Here is a 21,797-nt window from a genome sequence, read left to right as displayed (position 1 = left end):
TTGGGAGAAGTCTTGTCATTGGATTAAGATAATGAGCATATCAATAATAAATGAGAAGGATGTTTTGATAAAATCATGCTGTGTGTTTAGACTGTGCTGCCTCAGTCTGATCAAATAAAATATTGGAAAACTCATTTTAAAACGACCAATAAGCACAAATGTAAATCAGTTTCTAATATCACATTTAAAGCATCAAAATATAAAATTCACCAGCATAGTATTCAAACAGGGCTTGAATAAATGCCTTATCATAGGTCAAGATTAATTGCTCGAGGAGTGACGTAGCAGCCTGATCCTTGGGGTTTAACTCGCGCAACGCGCAGACACACAGACCGCGTTACCTCGTGCGCTCGGACCGCGTCTCGCGCTGCTGGGAGTTCACTAGCGAGACTTCAGTTCACCGTCGCTCAAGGACAGATAAAGCGAGAGAGTGGTGTTTTTTTAGATTAACAGAGGAAGAATTAGGTCATCGCATTCTGTTCGAAGTGTTGGGCTCATCATGAAGATGTGCGTGATAACAGCGATGCTTTCCCTGGTGCTCTCCGGGCAGTGCGGCATCCTGGCTGGGAAAGGTAAGGCAGATCGGACAACTTGGAATGTCACCGCATAAAAAGAAACGCCTGGAGCAGTCTGTCAGATCAGTGTCTTAGGTCATATGTGATCAATTACTATCAGTTTGTAGAATTCAAAGCGTGAATGACAGACCGAGAGTGTTTTACATTAGGTTGGCAACGCATTATGTCCTTAGGTAGTACAAGTTTGTCTTTCTTCTCCCCGTTTCTTAATGATGAACCTTCATTTATGGCACGAGATCCTCATGTTTTCATTACTATATGAAGATTTCTTACCACAATACAGACTGTGACTCATATATTTACGTTTTCTCATGATCGATGTTACAGCTATTTTCCTTCATCAATATTTCATTGACCTTTAAGGCACATTTCTACAGATCTTATCTGTTCTGGTCAATGACTGCATAGTGCTTAAGACGTCAAGAGCATAAAACATTAGCTTTTGGATTGCTCCCATAAAAAAAAAAAAACTGTTAATGTGTTTTGGGAGCACAAACATTGAGATAAGAGATCTAATTGTGTCTCTGGGGCAGTGATGAATATGGAGCAGCTCAGTTATTTGTTAGTGCACAAGTGCTTTAGATGATATGTGATAAATTACAGTCAGATTGGATCATGTGGACTGACAATGAAAGGCTGAGATGTCGTTTGAGGTTGGAAATGAATCTTTCGTTATCGAGTAAATGTTATTCCATTTAGAGTTGATAACTTTTTTTTCTTCTATTTCCTGTTTTCTTTTCTTTTCCCATCAGCATGAGTTTAAAATGCACGATGACCCTTCTTGTAGGACACCTAACAAAAAAAAAACAAGCATCTGTTGAGGTGTGGTGTGCATTGCATCCATTTAAGTAGTGATTATGAAATAGGCTACATCTGGATGTTTTCATTGCTGTAAGAATACATTTAACAACTAGATTTTCTTAATGTGCCTCTGTAAGATGACATGAATCAATGACACATCCCCATGTTGTTATGATATTTTGGTGTTGTGATATGGCAGGTGTCCCAAGTAGAGATTTTGTTAGGGAATATTGCTATTTGGTTGCTAAAGTGCAAACTGACTGGTTTGTATGGGGGTGATCCTCAGTTCTGAGTCCCCTAAGTTTCTATGACATTTTGATATGGACATAACCCCTCTGACCCCATTTCAATTTATGTCTAAGGGAATTTTTCTGGCCGTTATGTCACCAGCCAGGCATACATCGTTCACCCAATCCTTGATAAAAGTCATAGATCACCTCTACTCAAAAAGCTATCATTCATGTTCGTTGCACAAACAGTAGCACAATGAGTTATGCGTTTAGGTTTTGGGTGAAAGAATAATACACTTGACGAATAATAATAATAAATGTGATGCTTTGCTGAAGCACTAACCAATAATAGAGCCTGCAAATTTTCCCAGCATGAGCCTTATAGCTATTTCCTATCATCACTATTTCATTGACCTTTATAGCACATTTCTAGTAAATAATCTATCTGTGTGATCCATTTAATTTACTGCGCTTGTGGTAGTTGCATTTCTTCTTAATCTTCTCCATAAGGTTCAATGAGGCGTTCAATGGCTGCATAGTACTTAAGACTTCAAGAGTGTAGTGGATTTTTTCTTTTTTTTTGGTCGCTCCCATGGAAAAAGGTGCTAATGTGTTTGTAGGAACACAAACATTGAGATAAGAGATCTAATTGTGTCTCTGGGGCAGTGATGAATATGGAACACCTCAATTATTCGTCAGCGCACAAGTGGAATGTCTGTCAGTAGGCCTACTGTACCTGCATGCCCTGATTTACTTTCCTTAGAAGTAACTCCTTGCTTGAGATTGGGCTCTTTCAGTGTAACAGATTGGCAAATCAGGGAATCGGAACCTTGAATATTTGCATATCAATTTTATGGATTCTAGCACTCCATAAAATTTTGAATGCAATGAATACGAGTTGAAAATTAATCTCCTTTATGCATGGAAAACTGCACAAGGTGAGCATGCCATTAGAAGAGAAGGAATATAATAGAAATATGAGGCAGAATCGCAAATCTAAACCAATCATTAAATCCAAGCCATTCACATTATGACTCAACACTTTCATAGGTATGATATGACAGTTGAAAACCTTCCAAACCTTCTGATATGTCTTGCAGATTGCCTTCAAAACTCTGCCTCTCCAAAAAAGGATTTCATCAAAATTACATCAGAGTGCTATTGTAATACTAAGTTCACTAGGAGCCTGTCTTATCTCTGAGTGCAAAAAAGATGATTGAATTTCAATCAGTCCAGTTGAATTAATTGAATGTCATGTTTTGTAAATCTTATTCTGCACACAAGGTTGTTTGCATTGTCTTTACTTTTATGATTGTGCATTCAGAGTATACATTTTGTCATTATGCATGTTTAAGAACCAAAGCAATGACCTTGGCGTAGTTAGTGCCATGTGCTACCAGATGATTTCGTAACATGCAGAGCTTGACCGCCTTATTTAACAATCAGCTTGTGTTGATGTTGGCAATGCTGTGTGTTATTGTGTCGGAGAATTGGAGAGTATTACTAAAACTCTGAGTCTCACAGAGAGAATCTGAGATTGGCTTCAACACACTGGAGAACACAAGAAAGGGATAAAACAGAAAAGCAGTGACAAATAAGTGTAGGACTGTGTAAAAGCAGGCTGAGATTTATGCTGGCCTTTTCAGAGAAGGCACAGCGTTCTCCCAGAGCTAAATAAATTGGGTTGCTGATCTGGAATAGATGCATAACTTAGGATTTCGTGCTGCGACCTAAGTACATCAAGCTTGTGGGAAAGCAAAGGCATTCTCCTTTTATTTTTGCCTCGCTGCCGTTGTTCGGGAGGTATTGAAAACACTCCGCTAAGTGGACCACAGCTGTTAGATCTGTCTTCATCTTTTGTTTCGAGAGATCTAGCTTTCTTTTTTCTTTTTTTTGTCACGATGTGGCTTCTCAAGGAGCATGCCAATCTTCAAGCCAGAATGCCATGCAAATGCTCAACTTAATTTAAACTTTAATTACCCAGCATGCATCATTAGCGTCGATGTGATGAGCGGCAGGGAGAGATGAGGGAAAATGAAAGGGAGGGAACGGCAGGAAAGAACTGCATTTGGAGGGAAGATGGGCCCTGTCAGTGGCGTTATCTCGCCAGCTGGTCAGATGGCACCAGTCTGTCCCAGGGGTCAGCTCTGGCCAATCTGCACAGGAATAACACTGGATGTTCTTCCACACACACACACACACACTCACACGGAACTGTTGTTCCACTCGGATGCATTTCCAAATCATGAAGATCAAAGCAAGTGTGCACACTATAAGGCAGGGGTTCTCAACTCTGGTCCTTAAGGTCCAAATTCCTGCAGAGTTTTGCTCAAACCTTGATCAAACTCACCAGCTTGTAACTGTCTCGTATTTTCAGCTTTTTGACTTGACTGAAAAGGAGTTAATGCGAATAAAGGGAGATGGAAACGCATTTGCCGAATAAATTCTGATGTAGCGAACATTAAACACACGTGACGTGACTAATCATCTGTTACCGCTGATAGGTTACCACCACTGTCATTCGATGATGTCATCTTGATGGTAACACACCTAATTCACATTTGTTTTTTTGCAAACTTTGAAAAGATTTGCTTCACATTTGGATGGAAACCCAGCTACTGATTAGTTTGTTCAGGTGTGTTTGATTAGAGTTGGAGCTCAACTCTGCAGGAAAGAACCCTAGATATAAAGGGATAGTTTACCCAACAATTTAAGAATTTTTCATTTGCTCACCCTCATGTCATGTACGATTGTCTTTCTCCTGTGGGACACAATATTTTCTGAAAAATGTCTCCTGTTTTTGTCCATATTTAGGATAAAAACAGTCTTCAATATCTTTTGTGATTCACAGGAGACAGAAATTCAAACAGGTTTGGAACGGCAGAGCAGGTGATTACAGTATTGTGAACTAGCCCTTTAACTTATACATGCAAAGTCATAGTTGCACAAGCACACTCCCACCCACAAATAGTGTATTTTCTCTCCTCGCTGCGGCTGATTGCCTGGTGCTGGTGTTGGAGCGCTGGGACCCTGCTCGTATTTGCTGACCGTCTCTGAGAAGTGGGCTAGTCCCTGAGATTCAGTCTCAATTAAATTGCTCTAGCTCCAGAGAGAGAGAGAGAGAGGGACTCTGGGACGTTGTCCTCCAGCTTTCCTTCTAATTGCCTGCACTGGGTGCTGGTGAGCTGACAACTTGCTATTGGGTGAACAGGGAGCTCATGGTGATTGGGTACAAGCGTGTATAGGCGTTTCCATGGCCGTATGTTACAGAGCGGTGGATCATGACCGTTTCCCTTTATGATGCATGTCTTTCTTTAGAAGTGAATGCGAATGAATGGATGTAATCACGGTGTTTACAATGGCGTGCTTCAAGATGGATTACTTCCAGTAGACCGCGAGACAGAACCCGCCTCTCTGTGTGAGAGATTGAATGTAGCGTAGTCAGTGTTTGGATCTTGTCCTCCATTCTATCGAACGTTCTCAGCCAGAGTTTTGAAAACCCAGAGAGTTCTCTGAAACATCTATGCCATGTTATTATTAAACAAGACTTACTGTCTAGGCCTTGCAGCGCTGTCACTCACTGACCTCGGGTTTTGTGCTGCATTGAACGCGCTGTGCTGCAAAGAAGCTAACCGCATGGAAGCAGCAAACATAACTCATTCCTGTCCTCCTTTAGGTACACCTTACCATAGCACCTTTTTAAGGGCAACATCTCCCCAGTATATGCTGCTCTGACCTTTTGCCGTTGTAGGGAAGTGCTATACTCCATGTTTCATTAAAGTGGACTCTAAACCTTATCTCAGTCAGCTTGCCATTTGTACAACCTGGAGTAAAAGTATTGTCTGATGACCTGCAATGATTGGATCATGCCTCAAGCTGCTGGCAGCTTCCTCTGCATCTTGGGAAAAAAAAACGGTATACATCTCATCTTTCCGGCTTGATCTGTGGAAATACTCTCTCTGACCTTGCATGGTGACAGGATGGCCGAAAGAGAGAGCAAATCAGTGGTTTCAATAGAACTCTGAGCTGGGTGCAGGGCACTGCCAAGACTCCACTTCGAAGTCTAGATCATAGACTATGCTTAGATTAGCCTTGGAGAGTCTGGACTGGAGTTGAAGAGCCCTGATCTATTAGTTTTGTTATTATTTTTCTAGGTGGTAGTCTATAATGGCAGTCCTATTAACCGTACATGGGGAAAATGATAATTGGGGTTGGTCCCTTGACCAACTTTGGGGTCTTCAGAACAAACCCAATAGCTCAACCACCATTTTAATAGTTTAATAATAATAATAATAATAATAAAAACATTCTAGTGTTTATACATTTTAAACCTTTTTGTCTAGAAACAAAGTGATTTTTTTCCCCCTTCTGATTATTGGCTGCCATTTTGGAACATGCTGTAATTATCATTATTATTATTATTATTATATATTTTTTTTCACTGCTACTCCTACTTTTGTCCAATTCTCACTGAAAATCGGCTCAGATGATTGTTGGACTAGGCAACACAAAAATAACTGAACAGATTTTTGATTTGTGCTACCGTTACAGAGAAATTATTACACCATTTAACACCATACCAAATTAAATGTAACTTTTAGCATGCTAACCAGTACTTTTCTCCTTGACATTCTCAGTTGGATGTCAGTGGTCTAGCATGGAGATTTGGTCTTCCATAGGGATGGTAGATGAAGCAGTTCATAGAAGAAGCAACTTCTAAACCATTCCCTTTTTCATTTTCAATTTGAAGTTTGTATGCAACGTGTTCCTTCTGTAATTCCTTGTCTGAACCATTATACAATGCCTATATAATATGAACATGTGCCCTCATATGGACGCCTTGCAGTTGTATTATTTAATTGCCATGGCTAAACCTGCAACAATTTCGAGAGGTTTCCATGATTACCTTCCATGAGGTATCTTAAACCTTACCTTACTCTCGGACATTTGATCTACTTCGTTCTTCTGGCTAGGATCGAACACAGTGCCGATCTGATACCAACAGAGCCTATTTTTAAATGAGCGGTTGGTGGATATTCTTGTAACACGCTGAGGGATTGCAAGACGCAGGTGCTGCCCTTTGTGTTGTTTGGATGCTTCGAGAAGGCTTGGAGTTTTATCTTCAACTCATAAATGAGTTAGGAGGATGTTAATGTTCTGCGGGTGCAGGAGACACCCGGGCTGTCAAACTGCAGGTGTTTGTTTTAGATAGGAGCAGCTGCGGTACCGCCCACTCCTTCCTCCCAGGTGGAAAAGCGCAGCGTCGGGGCGTGTGGCTCCTGATCTTTTTTCTCACTTGCACAAACACACACGTGGTGACTGTTGGGACTCAAACAGAGATAATGTGAATTACCCACTTTGCTGGGTAGTTTTAATTACAGCCAGAATCTGCACAGATCAGCGTAAAATATTAATGCAGGTGCGACGTCTCTCTGTGTTTCAGTGGATCGTTGTGAGTGAGTTGTTGGCTCTCGGAGAGAGAGAGAGCACTGGAACAAAGAGAGATGAAAAAGAGACAGCCATGAGTGTTTCCATACATGTGGCGCCTGTCATATGACTGTGCTGACTGAAGCTGAAATCAATAGTGCATGCCACGGTCCTCTCGCCACTGCTGCAGGAATGAAAATGCTATGTCGTGCAACAAACGCACAAGCAGAGATCAAATGTTTTATTTTTTTGGTGTGTATTTGTAGGTTGTATATGATATGTCTCTCTCCTCAGTGCTTGATTTCCTGTGGAGTCAGAGGCTGTCCGCGAGCAGTCCCACTTCAGTGGCAAGCGGTGCCGCCCTGCGAGAACGGAGGAAGTGGAAGCTTGTCCTCATGAAAACAGTTATTAATTTTCACGGTGCGTCCTGGAGTCAAAGGCATTATCTTTCCTTTTCCCCTGCAGTGATACACTTGATTCTCTTTAAGTATGTCCGTTAAAATATGGTATCCCCCATTGGATTGAAGAAAAAAGAGGAAGATAGGGATGGAGAAGATAAAAGGAAAAAATGGGGAAGGTTCTTAGCACCTGAGCTGAAAATGGTGCTTTCAGTCACCTAAACTCGTTCCCTCTCACCATCATGCTCTTTGTTCTTTTTTGTGTGTGAGTTTTGATCTTGTGTGTTTCTGTGTGGCAGTTTTTGTAGGAGTAATAAGAGGGTTTTTAGAAAGTTCTCAGCCAGGGTTCAAAATAAACAAGCACCAAGTGTCAAATTCAAGTAAAATTGACTTGTAAAAGTCTTATTTGAGAAGTAAATCTCAAATAAGTATAGTATATTTTTAGTTGAATCATGTTTTTAGTAATTGGATAACTTTTTATTTAAATAGCAATGTGTGAATGCTTTCCTCAATATGAGTGAATCAGAGACTGTCTCTACATTTCTGCTAAGAATTTGTTGCATGCCTTCTAATCAGTTTTACCTTATTGTAACTCCAGAATTACATTATGAGGATTAAAATCGAAGTGGGCTGACGTTTTTTTGTGAGACGTGGCATTTCACCGATGACAAGACACATAGAGGCTGGCTATATGATGCTGTGAGTGATAAATGACTTGTGCTGTTTGTGTCACGACACACACACGGGAAACAGGGGTTAGATCCAATCGCAGTATTTTAATGGGGTAATCCGTACTCACAACAGTCCAGGCAAGGGTCAAAATCCATATAAGCAATCCAAAACACAAGAAACAGGCAAGAACACAGAACTCGGAAGTGGTGTAACATAATACAAGGACTCCGTAACAAACACTAAACAAGCAGGGTATATATACACAGAACAAGACAATCATGATGATGGGGAATAGGCTGAGTGCAATGATCAGTGATAAGGAACAGCTGAGTGCAATGATGAGACAGGATCGTGGGGAATGTAGTTCATAATGTGAATGACACCGTGAGAACGAGGACCTCTAGTGGACACCAGGAACATAACCAGACACTGTGACATAACCTCCCCTCTACGGAGCGGCTACCAGACGCTCCAAGACCATACAAACAAACAAGAGTCCAGGTGGGAGGTGAAGCGGTAGAGGATCAGGGGGAGGGATGGGGGGCCAGGTCCATGAAGGGGAACCAGAACAGGAGGTGATGGCTCAACCGGCGGCCAAGGCAAGACAGACAGTCTATCAGGCGGCCAGGGCGGAGACGATCCCTCGGGCGGCCAGGGCGGAGACGATCCCTCGGGCGGCCAGGGCGGAGACGATCCCTCGGGCGGCCAGGGCGGAGACGATCCCTCGGGCGGCCAGGGCGGAGACGATCCCTCGGGCGGCCAGGTCGGTGAAGACCCCTCGGGCGGCCAGGTCGGTGAAGACCCCTCGGGCGGCCAGGGCGGTGAAGACCCCTCGGGCGGAGACGATCCCTCGGGCGGCCAGGGCGGTGAAGACCCTTCGGGCGGCCAGGGCGGTGAAGACCCCTCGGGCGGCCAGGGCGGTGAAGACCCCTCGGGCGGCCAGGGCGGTGAAGACCCCTCGGGCGGCCAGGGCGGTGAAGACCCTTCGGGCGGCCAGGGCGGTGAAGACCCCTCGGGCGGCCAGGGCGGCGAAGACCCTTCGGGCGGCCAGGCCGGCGAAGACCCCTCGGGCGGCCAGGGCGGCGAAGACCCTTCGGGCGGCCGTGGCGGGGACACCGGCTCAGGAACTGCAGCAGGCACCGGCTCAAGAACTGCAGCAGGCACCGGCTCAAGAACTGCAGCAGGCACCGGCTCAAGAACTGCAGCAGGCACCGGCTCAAGAACTGCAGCAGGCACCGGCTCAAGAACTGCAGCAGGCACCGGCTCAAGAACTGCAGCAGGCACCGGCTCGGGAGCAGCAGCAGGCACCGGCTCGGGAGCAGCAGCAGGCACCGGCTCGGGAGCAGCAGCAGGCACCGGCTCGGGAGCAGCAGCAGGCACCGGCTCGGGAGCAGCAGCAGACACGGGCTCGGGAACAGACACCGGCTCGGGAACAGACACCGGCTCGGGAACAGACACCGGCTCGGGAACAGACACCGGCTCGGGAACAGACACCGGCTCGGGAACAGACACCGGCTCGGGAACAGACACTAGAACAAAAACAGTCACAAACACAGACACAAACACAGACACAAAAACTGGGTCCGGAACCGACATGAACTCCGGCTCCGGAACAGTCACTGGCTCTGCCTCCGGCTCAGGAACGGGCACCGGCTCTGCCTCCGGCTCAGGAACGGGCACCGGCTCAAGAACAGGCTCCGATCCTGGAACGGCAGACCCTGGCATGTCCAGGATCCGAGCCAGACGCTCTAGGTAATCCATCATAGCCTTGGCGGCCACACAAATGGGCATATCCTGATCAATCCCTGGCTGGGCAGACGTGACGTGAACAGTCTCTGGCTGGGCAGACGTGACGTGAACAGTCTCTGGCTGGGCAGACGTGACGTGAACAGTCTCTCGCTGGGCAGACGGGACGTGAACAGTCTCTCGCTGGGCAGACGGGACGTGAACAGTCTCTCGCTGGGCAGACGGGACGTGAACAGTCTCTCGCTGGGCAGACGTGACGTGAACAGTCTCTGGCTGGGCAGACGTGACGTGAACAGTCTCTCGCTGGGCAGACGGGACGTGAACAGTCTCTCGCTGGGCAGACGGGGCGTGAACAGTCTCTCGCTGGGCAGACGGGGCGTGAACAGTCTCTCGCTGGGCAGACGTGACGTGAACAGTCTCTCGCTGGGCAGACGGGACGTGAACAGTCTCTCGCTGGGCAGACGTGACGTGAACAGTCTCTGGCTGGGCAGACGTGACGTGAACAGTCTCTCGCTGGGCAGACGGGACGTGAACAGTCTCTCGCTGGGCAGACGGGGCGTGAACAGTCTCTCGCTGGGCAGACGGGGCGTGAACAGTCTCTCGCTGGGCAGACGTGACGTGAACAGTCTCTCGCTGGGCAGACGGGACGTGAACAGTCTCTCGCTGGGCAGACGGGACGTGAACGGTCTCTCGCTGGGCAGACGGGACGTGAACGGTCTCTCGCTGGGCAGACGGGAGGTGAAACATCTCTCTATCTCCTCCTCTATGACGACCTCCACGGGTCCCGCGGAACTTTACCAACCGGGTCCCCTTAAACAACTCCCTTCTCTCCCGCTCGGTGGCTGGGGAAGAGATGTTGCAAAACATACTGCTGGATCTAGTTGTGACGGAGTCCTTCTGTCACGACACACACACGGGAAACAGGGGTTAGATCCAATCGCAGTATTTTAATGGGGTAATCCGTACTCACAACAGTCCAGGCAAGGGTCAAAATCCATATAAGCAATCCAAAACACAAGAAACAGGCAAGAACACAGAACTCGGAAGTGGTGTAACATAATACAAGGACTCCGTAACAAACACTAAACAAGCAGGGTATATATACACAGAACAAGACAATCATGATGATGGGGAATAGGCTGAGTGCAATGATCAGTGATAAGGAACAGCTGAGTGCAATGATGAGACAGGATCGTGGGGAATGTAGTTCATAATGTGAATGACACCGTGAGAACGAGGACCTCTAGTGGACACCAGGAACATAACCAGACACTGTGACAGTTTGATGCACATAGGCAAGGGAGAAATGGCTACAATGAACGATTCCTTTGTCATTGCGATAAAAATATATAGGCTGCTACACAGTCTTTCCTGCACTGCTTTATACGCTGCTGAATCACCAGCGCCAGACAGAAAAAATGAAGTTTTGAATGTATGACAGCATAAATACAGTTTTCTGCAAAATAACGGTAGGGAAGCACGTCTCACACAGGTTGCATGCTAAAAGGATCATTATGTGACCAGTGTAGGCCGATTTACAAACTAATAACTCTTATGAACTGAGTCTTTTAATACATTTGTTCCAAAAGACACTCAAGCTCAGGTGTTAATGATTGAATCAGTCTGACAAATCCGGTGTTGTATTTGCAGCATCCACCTTTTACTAGGCTATTTATATATATTTTTAATCAATTTTTCCTATTTCAGGGGGAAAATACAGAGAACAAGCCAAAGACATGATTATTACAATAAAAGAAAAACATTGATGTCCATTGTACGAAGACAGCATCGCAACCAATCATGAATCCCATTGGTCATGGAAATACTCAAGTTATACAGATGTTTTGCATGTACCTCAACTATGCACAAAAGAAGAAGGGAGCTGCTACTTATAATTCTTAAAAGCATTACCTTACAGACCATTTATGTCTACCTTTTACTGTATATTTACATATATTTATGCAGTGTATATATATATATATATATATATATATATATACTGCATAAATATATATAAATGCACTGCATAAATATATATAAATATATATATATATATATATATATATATATATATATATATAATCATTTATTTTGAAGGGTTATAGGAAATGCTCTATATATATTTAATGAAACATATTAATGTAAAATACAAAATTTTGAACTGATCTCAGAGTAGCTTCTCTTTTCTGACCACTCAAGTTCTCAGTGTCCTTATGGAACACAGAAAGAAAGAAAAAGAAATAAAGCACTGAAGTGAAGCCCAGGACTTGGCTGAAGGGTCATAAGTCACTCATAATGACATCCCAACTGAAGCCAATGATCTGTTAGTGAAATATGGAGAGGAGCTATATGAATCCTCAGGACCCCTCACAGATGTCAGGCTAGAGTTATTGCTGACCTTACAGGGGGTTTTCACACCATGTCAGAGCGATACGCTGACCATTTATTTGGACTTATTACAGGTAGACATCAATTTTAATGTTGGGACATTACATTTTTTTTAATGGGCAACACTATTCTATTTACGACTCAACCCATGAGCGAATAACTTTGGAGTGTGAGATGCTCTTGTAAACAAATAAGACCAAATAAATAATAGTTTTTTTTCTTAACAATATAGTGGAGAGAAAATAATGGGGAGAAGACGAGATGAGAAAATTCATAACCCAGATTTGAATTTGAGTGGTTGACTGATATATCACCAAGGCCGATCGGCCAATATTTGGCATTTTTAATTATTGGCATTGGCCGATAAGTGTCAGAATCAGGGCTTTTATTTTGACAGCACCTGAGCACATACACACTGAGAGAAAATACGAATCCCATTGATTCATTTTGAAATGAATTATTCACAATTTAGTACATATTAGGTAAAATAAATATAAATTTAACTGCAACTTGTTATTTACTATCTTTAAATATTGTGATCTCATATTGCCATTACAATTGGCCAATTAAAAAACATATAGGTTGATCACTAATTTAACCCTTGTTATCTAGTTGAGAACCAAAGCACAATGTGATCTATATTGTCTGCAAAAAAAACAATCTCTGGACCCTCTGGATCCAAACATGCATTACCTTAGCTATGGCCTTTTAAAGGGCTTTGATAGGTGCCTGACTCGCTCTTTGCTCCTTCTCGCTCTCACTTTGTCTGTGTAAAAGCCAGAGTGATCCCAGCTTTTGTGCTGACCGAACTTAAAGCCAGCTGCTCCTCTTGGAGGCGTTGAAGAGGGTTTTCAGGGCTGCTAGACGTGAAGGTTTTCGGTGCTGACACAGAGCCTCCCTAACTCTCCTGTCTTTCTCCAGTCTGAGTCATTATCTCTCCAAAACCCCCTTTTCCTCCGCCTCCTCTCTACCCTCTCAGCGAGAGTGCGGCGCGCTAGACTCGCGGGGAAAAGGAGCACAGGCCTAATTGGATTTGGGAGCAATCTGTCACCTCGCCTTTCTCTTTCGGATCACACAAACAATCGCAGGTGCCCTTTATTTCCTTGCTGCCATCCACGGGAGGGACCACAATGTTTTCATGTCGACTGGCTCATATTCATTTTTTTTTTTTGGTTGACATTTACACTAAAAAAGAGCTGTGTAGGACAACCTCACAAAAAGATGTGATTTGCTAGCATTTTCATGAATTCTTTAAAAATGATTTTGGTTTTGTAATCTGATTCCAGCTCAGTCTTGCTGTTTTGGTAAATATACACGGGCTGCTTTAACTCAGGGTGAACCTGCAGGGATCTGCAGCGACTCTCGGCAGCACCGCACCAAGAAAACAGAAGTATGAAAACAACACACGTGTGTTACCATATCAGCGCTTGTGTGTGTTGTGTACCTGCACACACTCCCCCTGAGTGCTCATTACTCATGTTTGGAGCTGAATTGTCCCTGTCTGAACACCTGTGCCAGTGCGCTCGAGGCTCCCAGATGAATGCAAGTGAGGCAGCCTCTCCTCTCCTCTCCTCTCCTCTCCTCTCCTCTCCTCTCCTCTCCTCTCCTCTCCTCTCCTCTCCTCTCCTCTCCTCTCCTCTCCTCTCCTCTCCTCTCCTCTCCTCTCCTCTCCTCTCCTCTCCTCTCCTCTCCTCTCCTCTCCTCTCCTCTCCTCTCTCACTTTACACCTGGTATTAAGATGCATTTTGGTCGATCGGATCACAGGTGGACGACGCTAAATACAGGTGTAAACGGGGTGTAAAACGGAGGTAGTCGAAAACGCTTTCGACCAGATTGCTTTTGTTGTGTAAACACTCATGTGGATGAATGCATTCGAAGAGCTACGAAAGACCAACTTCTCCGCCTGCTGACTAAATGCTTAGAAATAATGGGAAGTGTGCTAGCCAGACAGGATTTAAACTTTGTTGGCTGGAGACCCAAGTTTAGTTTGAAGATGAAAAACATACCAAGCACAATGTTCTCTCACCATTCCTGATTTCTAACACACTGACACACTCACCGCGTTGGCTATCAGAGCAGAAACGAAAATTGCTCTCCGTATGTTTTTCCGTCGTCTTCGGGTGCAGACCCATACATTTACCCGCCCATAGACCCTCCCCTTAAGAAATCCAGACAGAAGTGGTTGAAAGTGAACAAAAGAGATGGATTAAAATACCAGGTGTAAAAAGAAATGAGTCTCCCTCTTCTACTTGTGATCTGATTGACCAAAAAGCATCTTAATACCAGGTGTAAAGAGGGCCTCACTCACTCTTTTACTCACTCACTTACTTATTTTTTCACTCTCTTTCTCCTTTGCTCTACCCACTCTCTTTCTCTCTCCGTCCTTCTCTCCCCCCTCTTTCCCTCCTTTTCTTAATGCAACCTGGTTCCGGAGAGCAGGAACTATCTGACCTATTTTCGGCTCAGTCCTTCTCTGGTGTATTCGTTTAGGGCATGATTTGTTGCGGTTCTGTTACTCGTGTCTGCGTGTTTGTTTGAGGTTGGCTGACAGATAGGGTGAGAAATGGACAGTGAGATAATATGGTAGAATATAATATGCTTTTTTCCTGAGAATTAAAGTTTCCTCTAGAGTTTTAAAGGCGATCTAATGTCTGAAAAAGTGTTCAAATTTATCAAGATGCCAGAGTCTGCAGTCAATATTTTAATATGAATCTAATAATTTCTCCTCAAATTCACCCAAAACGAAATTATCTGACTTATGCTATATCCACATTTAGGGCCAGATTTACTAAACAGGGCAAATTAGCGTGAGAGCGCATTTCCAAAAAAGCGCAGATGGGAGTGGAAAGTTCTGCGCGTGATCTACTGACGACACAAATGAAAGAAAACAGACGCAGCCAGTACAATCTACCAGTTAGTGTCTGGTTTAAGACGTGCTTATTTTGGGCGGTAAATGACGCGAACACCAGTAAATTGACGAGCGCAAACCAAATCACCTTGCATGATTAATTTAAATCCCATACATTTTGCATCTGAAAGGGAAACTCCTACAAATGCATGTGCAATAAGGTTCGCCGCAAAAATAACCCTGTCCACGCATTTTCAGCGCTAATTTTTAACTGCGTGCCTTTGGTAAATCACCAAAAGAGGGTTTGCTGTGGTGTGAGCTGTTAGTAAATCTGGCCTTAAAGGATTAGTTCACTTTTTAAAAAACTTTTGCTGATAATTTACTCACCCCCGACATTCAGTCGAAAAGAAATTAATGTTTTTGATGAAAACATTCCAGGATTTTTCTCCATATAATGGACTTCAATGGTAGCCAAACGGTTCAAGGTCTAAATGACCATTTCAGTTCAGCTTCAAAGGGCTTTAAACGATACCAGACGATGAATAAGGGTCTTATCTAGAGAAACGATCTATCATTTCAAAAATAAATAAAAAAGTTAAAGTGTTATAGGCACAAATGCTCGCCTTGCGAACTCTCCTGTTCGAACTCGTTCATCAAAATGAACGAATCTTTTTTCGAGTCATTGACTCGTTCATCAAAATGAACGAATCTTTTTGCGAGTCATTGACTCGAAAAAAGACTTGTTCATTTTGATGAACGAGTTCGAACAGGAGAGTTCGCAAGGCGAGCATTTGTGCGTTTAAAGCCATTTGAAGCTGCACTGAAACGGTAATTTAGACATTGAACCGTTTGGTGCCCAGCAAAGTGCATTATATGGAGAAAAATCCTGGAATGTTTTCATCAAAAACATTAATTTCTTTTCGACTGAAGAAAGAAAGACATGGACATCTTGGATGACATGGGGGTGAGTAAATTATCAGCAAAAGTTTTTTTAAAAGTGAACTAATCCTTTAAGCTCCATACTCTTGCTTTTTCAACAACTGACAGAGTATGTAGTATCATTTGTTTCTATTTGTATTTCTCCCGAGGAATTTAATCAGAAACATCAGAAACGGCAAATGACAAAGAACTGGGTAAAAAAATCCATTTTCCTTTGGGTTTATAAGTTGCGACTTGCAGTAGAAATCTCTCAGTATGTCTGACTCTGAAGTGACTGATGTGTGTTTGTTTTGTCTGAAAGAGAGCGACTGTTGGAGTGTATGCATATGTCCGTGTTATCTCTCTGTGGCAGTGGCGTTTGGACGTCCTCTCCAGCATATTTCAGTCTGTTTTGATGTCTTGCTGGGCTCTCCAGTGAGTGCTCCCTGCTGTGGGCCGCGCTCAAGCGTAACCACATTGCCACTGCAACCCAGCGTGTGGTTGAGGTGGCGTGGTGTTTCGAAGTTGACTTCCTCCTCCTCAGTCGTCCTGTTTCCATATCTCGCTGTCTTACCCCCTGCCTTTCCCACCGTATGCCTCTCTTCCTCGCCTCGCCACGGCAGTATATCTTTCCAACACAGAGAGTGTGTCCCCCCCCCCCGTGGAAGAGCAACTTCATTTTTAATAATTTGTGTTTGCGGTTGTTTTACATGCGATGAGTAATTGATTGCATCAGATCTTTTGCATTCGGGTTCATTTTTGCCAGCCTCCCCTACCAACATACAAACCGATAAAACTGAGGCAGAAGGGAATCAGGGAAAAAAATCCAGTAGTCTCAATGTCTCATTGACATTTAGTTTGTTATGTTTTTGTTAGCATTATTTTTTACCCCCTATCAGCGGAAAAGAGAATTCTGTGGGGTCAGCTCAATTTGTGTGTGTTTATTTTTGCTGTTTGTCTGGCTGCCCTGCTCACATCACTTTTAAAAACCGCTACTCTGGATTTCAGAACAGTGGATAAACGGCAGTTTGAGACATGCTTCACTGACAGCTGCTCTGCTGAGGCGAGTTTTGTTTGAGGACTGTGTGTGCTTGTGCAGTGCGGCTCTGGCAAAGCAGTACAGTGGTTTCTTCTAGGCAGCAAGAGATAAAATGGAGACCAAACCGAGACATTCGCTTAAGTCTCTAGCTTTGAAAACAAATCATGCCTTTTCTCTTGAGTTTTTCTCTAGATTTCAACATCTCAGGCCACGTTTACACTGTTTTTGATTGGAAATGCTCTGATTTTGTGTTTATGCCTTAAGTTTTCCACCACCAAAAATGGAGACTGTAAAACGCTCTCTAGTACTAAATGATGTTAGCAATGTAATTGCTTCTTGTTGATCACATGATACTGATTTATCATCATGACAGAGACATTAGCACAGCAAGCAATTGACCGATTGATCCTAAATGACTGATTGTCCTGTTTTGGATGTCCTGCATATGGCCAATGTAAATCGGTGATCATTTCGGAAATTTTTGTTTGGCCTTTGGACGGAGAAAATTTTCTGAGGAGCATCGTTTTTTTCATCTAAGGCATCTGAGGCCTAAAGTTTATACTTCAAAATACTTCATGGAGTTCTCAGTTATTCTTTATGGAAGAAAATCACAATGTAGCCTCTTTATATGTGAAATTTAGATGGTCATTGCAGGTAACAAATTATGTCAAAGTTTCTGGAGAGTTTTAGGTGTTTTGACCAAGATTTTAGCAACTCTGGTAAACAGTCAAGAGTCAAAGAACACAAGGTTTCCGAGTTTTGTAGCAATTCACGTGGCATTTTCTCAGCCTGCTGTCAGGTAGCTACATGGGCAGACTTTCAAAGCAGGCACTCCGTGCTTAAGGACTTTTTTTCTGGATAGAGGATAAGGACTTACTTTGGCATAGGATCCAGTCAAATACAAATCTGAGGAAAAACTCAAAACAAGTGCTGACAGCCAGACCACATCCTATGTCCCAATCCTATTTTATTCTCTCTCCCCCTTCTCTCTCTTTGTCTTCTGTTTTTCTTAAATTCTATTTCTACACAGACAAGTACTATAGTGCTACCAAGGTAGATTTATGGTATTGGATGATAATACCATGGTACTTTGAGATATACCATGATATGTAATGATTATCATATTCATATACCCTATTTTTATTATATAGGACTGATGGTGATCATTTGACAAATTCATCAACTGAATTCATCTAATGAATATGAATGAGAAACAATTTAAAGGAGAACTCCGGCGCAAAATGAACCTTTGGTCTAATAACACATTGTTACCTAGTCAACCGTTATCTGAGATTTGTTTTCATGATTATCGAATGTAAATAGTTTTATCTCTAAAAACAGTTTAGCCTATAAAGCTAGTATAACGCTAGTATATTGGGCATAGATCAATGACAAATAAAAATCGCTTGAAGGTAGGGACCCTCATTATGCTACCGTGCTAGTGTGGGGCTATTTTGAGCCTTGTTAGTGGTATTAACAAGCGATTTTTATTTGTCATTACACTATGCCCAATATACTAGCGTTATACTAGCTTTATAGGCTAAACTGTTTGTAGAGATAAAACTATTTACATTCGATAATCATGAAAACAAATCTCAGATAACGGTTGACTAGGTAACAATGTGTAATTAGACCAAAGGTTCATTTTGCGCCGGAGTTCTCCTTTAAGTTTACTCATGGTAGTACCAGGTACATTTTAGTACCTTTTTCATTCTTCTCTCTCTCTCTCCCCCACATTTCAGACTTTGAAGTCATCTCTCCACTCTTAGTTCTGGCTCTTAGCACCCTGCGTCTTTTGTGCTGTGCCTCACTGTTGTTAGAGATAACTCTTAATGCAAGGCCACTGACAACACGGAAGAGAATTTGAAATATCAATATCCATCCTCTTCATGGGGAATCTCAAGACTGATAGCTCGCAGCAGTGGCCTCAGATGAGCCCGTCTGCCGGTAAGCGAGATGCACGGCTCATGGCACATAGCTTTGAATCTCTAGTCATTTAGCATGCCAGCTTTAGCCCAAGCCGAGTCCTGTCTGCAGCCCAGTCTTTCAGATGCGCTCAATGACCTTGAGCCGATGCCAGTCGGAGCCAGCAGCACTCCGGTGGCATACAAGCGGAGACTGGGCAGGAGAAGGAGAGAAAGAGAGCGAGAGAGAGAATGGTGAGAGCCATGCTTCCCCATATTTTACAAGTACTGGATCCCTGCCAATTGTAACATTTTATTGTTTTTATTGTTTTTTTTGTCAAATAATTTGGCTTGGTGTGCATAAGACTTCAAAAGCATTACATGAGAGACCCAAAATAGTTGAGCTAGTGTATATTATGAATATATAAAAATACATTAAATATATAAAATATTAAATTATACAAGGATTTATTTAAAAAGCCATCACTGGATTTATTAAATAAATGTTTAATTATATCATATTTTTTTTATGTATTTTTTTGGATTGCAGTTGTAAACATGACATGGTTTAAAAAAATAATCTTTCTGAAAATGAATTTCCATTCATTTTTTTTACAGGTTTACAGTAATCAGGAATGACTGTAAAAGTCATGGAAATTGATCCAAAAGCTGTGGGAATCACAGGCTGCTGTCACTTGAGTGCACCCGACTTTTCAATTACTTTGCTGCTTTTGTGGCAAGACAGTTACAATAAACTATAAACAAGCCTCTATTTTATGAAAAAATACCAGCAAAATTGGATTCAATAAAAGTTTCAGATCTAGGAGTCAATAAACAATAGTACAGGCTTTAATAATGGAGTGAATCAGAAACTCAGGCGGAGTAACCCAATGCGATGTTTCTGTTCAACCAACGCTCAGACGCCTTTCAGAAGCGCATTCATTTTTTGTTATCACCCAGCCTGAGGAGGATGATTCATATTCTTTGAAATGCCACCGCTGCCAATTCCTCCACAACCTCAGGCGTTCACTGGCCTGCTTCATTGTTTGTTTCTCAATATTAGATGCTCACATTGTCAATAATAAACCCTGACAATTACTCTTCTAACAAATTTCTTGCATGTCTTAAAGTCTTCAAAGATCTCCGATTTATTCATGTCACTGCCTGCTAGCAGGTCATGTAGGTTGAATACAGACAGAACAGGTCTGATATTCAAAATCTGGTAACCTGGTAACTTGTAGATTAATCGTTAAAAGATCACGATCTCGTTTCAAACATCCTAAATGGCAACGTTTCGGGTATGTCTATTAAACCTTTGACAAGTACGATCACAGCGGACATTCCTTTCTGCGTTGGCGCTGGCCCAGAGAGAGCAGTTGCTGTGTAGGCTATTGGTTTGAAAAGGCTTCACAAACTGTCTTTTCAACTGCACAGTATCGTTGTTTCTGTATTATAAACATTCAAATTATCACATAAGTTCTGGGATAACAGTTTATAGTTCAGATATAAACACTGATAGCGATCAAAATAAATAAATCAGCCTTTGAAAGTAACTAGATGCTTAAAAAAAAGATTGTCGATTACATCATTATGCAAAATTTATTTGTCATTAAATCATTCATTCAAGAGATTTGTTAAAAAACTTTGCTTCATCCAGTAAAGGGCACACTTCATGTGGACTTAACAATGGCCTCCCCATTCATCTAGTGTGTCCCATTTATCATTTTAGGATTCAGAAGGGTGCTTGTGAAGGCCCCCTTCGCGGCCTATATGCGCCATCGATGCACACTTTTACTGAGTTCGCACTGAACTTTTACAGTCAAAGCGGCATTACGTCACGAAAGTGTGTACTCGGAGGAAACCTTCGAGAGCTTAGGTCTCCATTTGGGACAGGGCCTATAAGTGAGTCATTGAATCGTCCATTCATTTGCTATTCACTATTCAAACTGCTAAAAAATTATCCACGTTTATTAGATATTTTTTTAAATAGACAGCATTAACATTGCATCAGATTCATAGTAAATTGCATGTTATTTGTTTAGTTGTTAAGTTGTCTATTCAGAATCATGATTCTCAATTTCTCCAGAATTGTGCAGCTGTAGTGACTTGTATTGCAACCAACCAATCAAGAATGAATGATGTATGATATGTACCGGCTTGGTGTAAAATTAGCAGGTTAAACTGTTTTACAACTGTGTTTACAAAGTACTAAGGTATGAAATAACCTCATTCTACAGCATAACATGGCATAATGCAATAGAATTGTTTTGCACATTGTTGTTTACGAGCTTAGCGGCCGCAGTGTTCGTAAAGATCCGGACCAATTTGCCCCTGCGTTCCTCACTTAAGCATGGAAAGAAATGCGTGTATGAAAACAGCCTCCTTATTCTTTACACTTATTAAGTTATAAATTCTCATATGCTGCATTGATAGGATGGTGTCTGACGATGTGTTGGCGGAGCTCATCACTCACAGGTGCATAAAACGGTGAGCGATGTACCTCGCCGAGCCTGCGCGGACACAATTATGTCATGCACAAGAATATACTGCTTTGATTTGGAGTGTAATGTTTGAATAATAGTCACTGGATATTTCATAACTTCCTTCAAGGCCTTTTTCCTAGTGCTTTTATGCATCCCACCGCTTTTTCTCATAAGCTGCAGATCTTCAGGTTCCTCTCTCTCTTATGCAGTGGTGAAGAAAGAGGTGATCAGTTGCCTTGTTCACAGACATCCCAGGTGCTTTTAAACTGTTAGCCACTGTCACTTATTACTCCAATTATCGGTCCACAAAGGAAACGCATGCATCATAATGGCCGTGCAGCGCTCCGTGCGGGCCTCAGTTGTGGTCC

At 42.8% G+C, this 21,797-nt stretch overlaps 1 protein-coding gene across 1 annotated transcript in view; it reads left to right on the top strand.

Moving 5' to 3' along the window:
* The first annotated feature begins 319 nt into the window (after positions 1-319).
* The window catches only part of clstn2a (calsyntenin 2a), a 277,397-nt gene continuing 255,919 nt past the window's right edge, over positions 320-21,797 (top strand). Inside the window, exon 1 of the mRNA XM_056241145.1 lies at positions 320-572. Within this exon, the coding sequence (XP_056097120.1) occupies positions 500-572 (73 nt within the window). The 5' untranslated portion in view covers positions 320-499. The remainder of the gene's footprint in view (positions 573-21,797) is intronic.

This window comes from Rhinichthys klamathensis, unplaced genomic scaffold (assembly GCF_029890125.1).
Source record: "Rhinichthys klamathensis goyatoka isolate OS25496 unplaced genomic scaffold, OSU_Roscu_1.1 h1tg000631l_1, whole genome shotgun sequence".
NCBI lineage: Eukaryota > Metazoa > Chordata > Actinopteri > Cypriniformes > Leuciscidae > Rhinichthys > Rhinichthys klamathensis.
The sequence above is the reverse complement of the archived record's forward strand: the minus strand, read 5'-3'. Positions and strand labels throughout refer to the sequence as shown.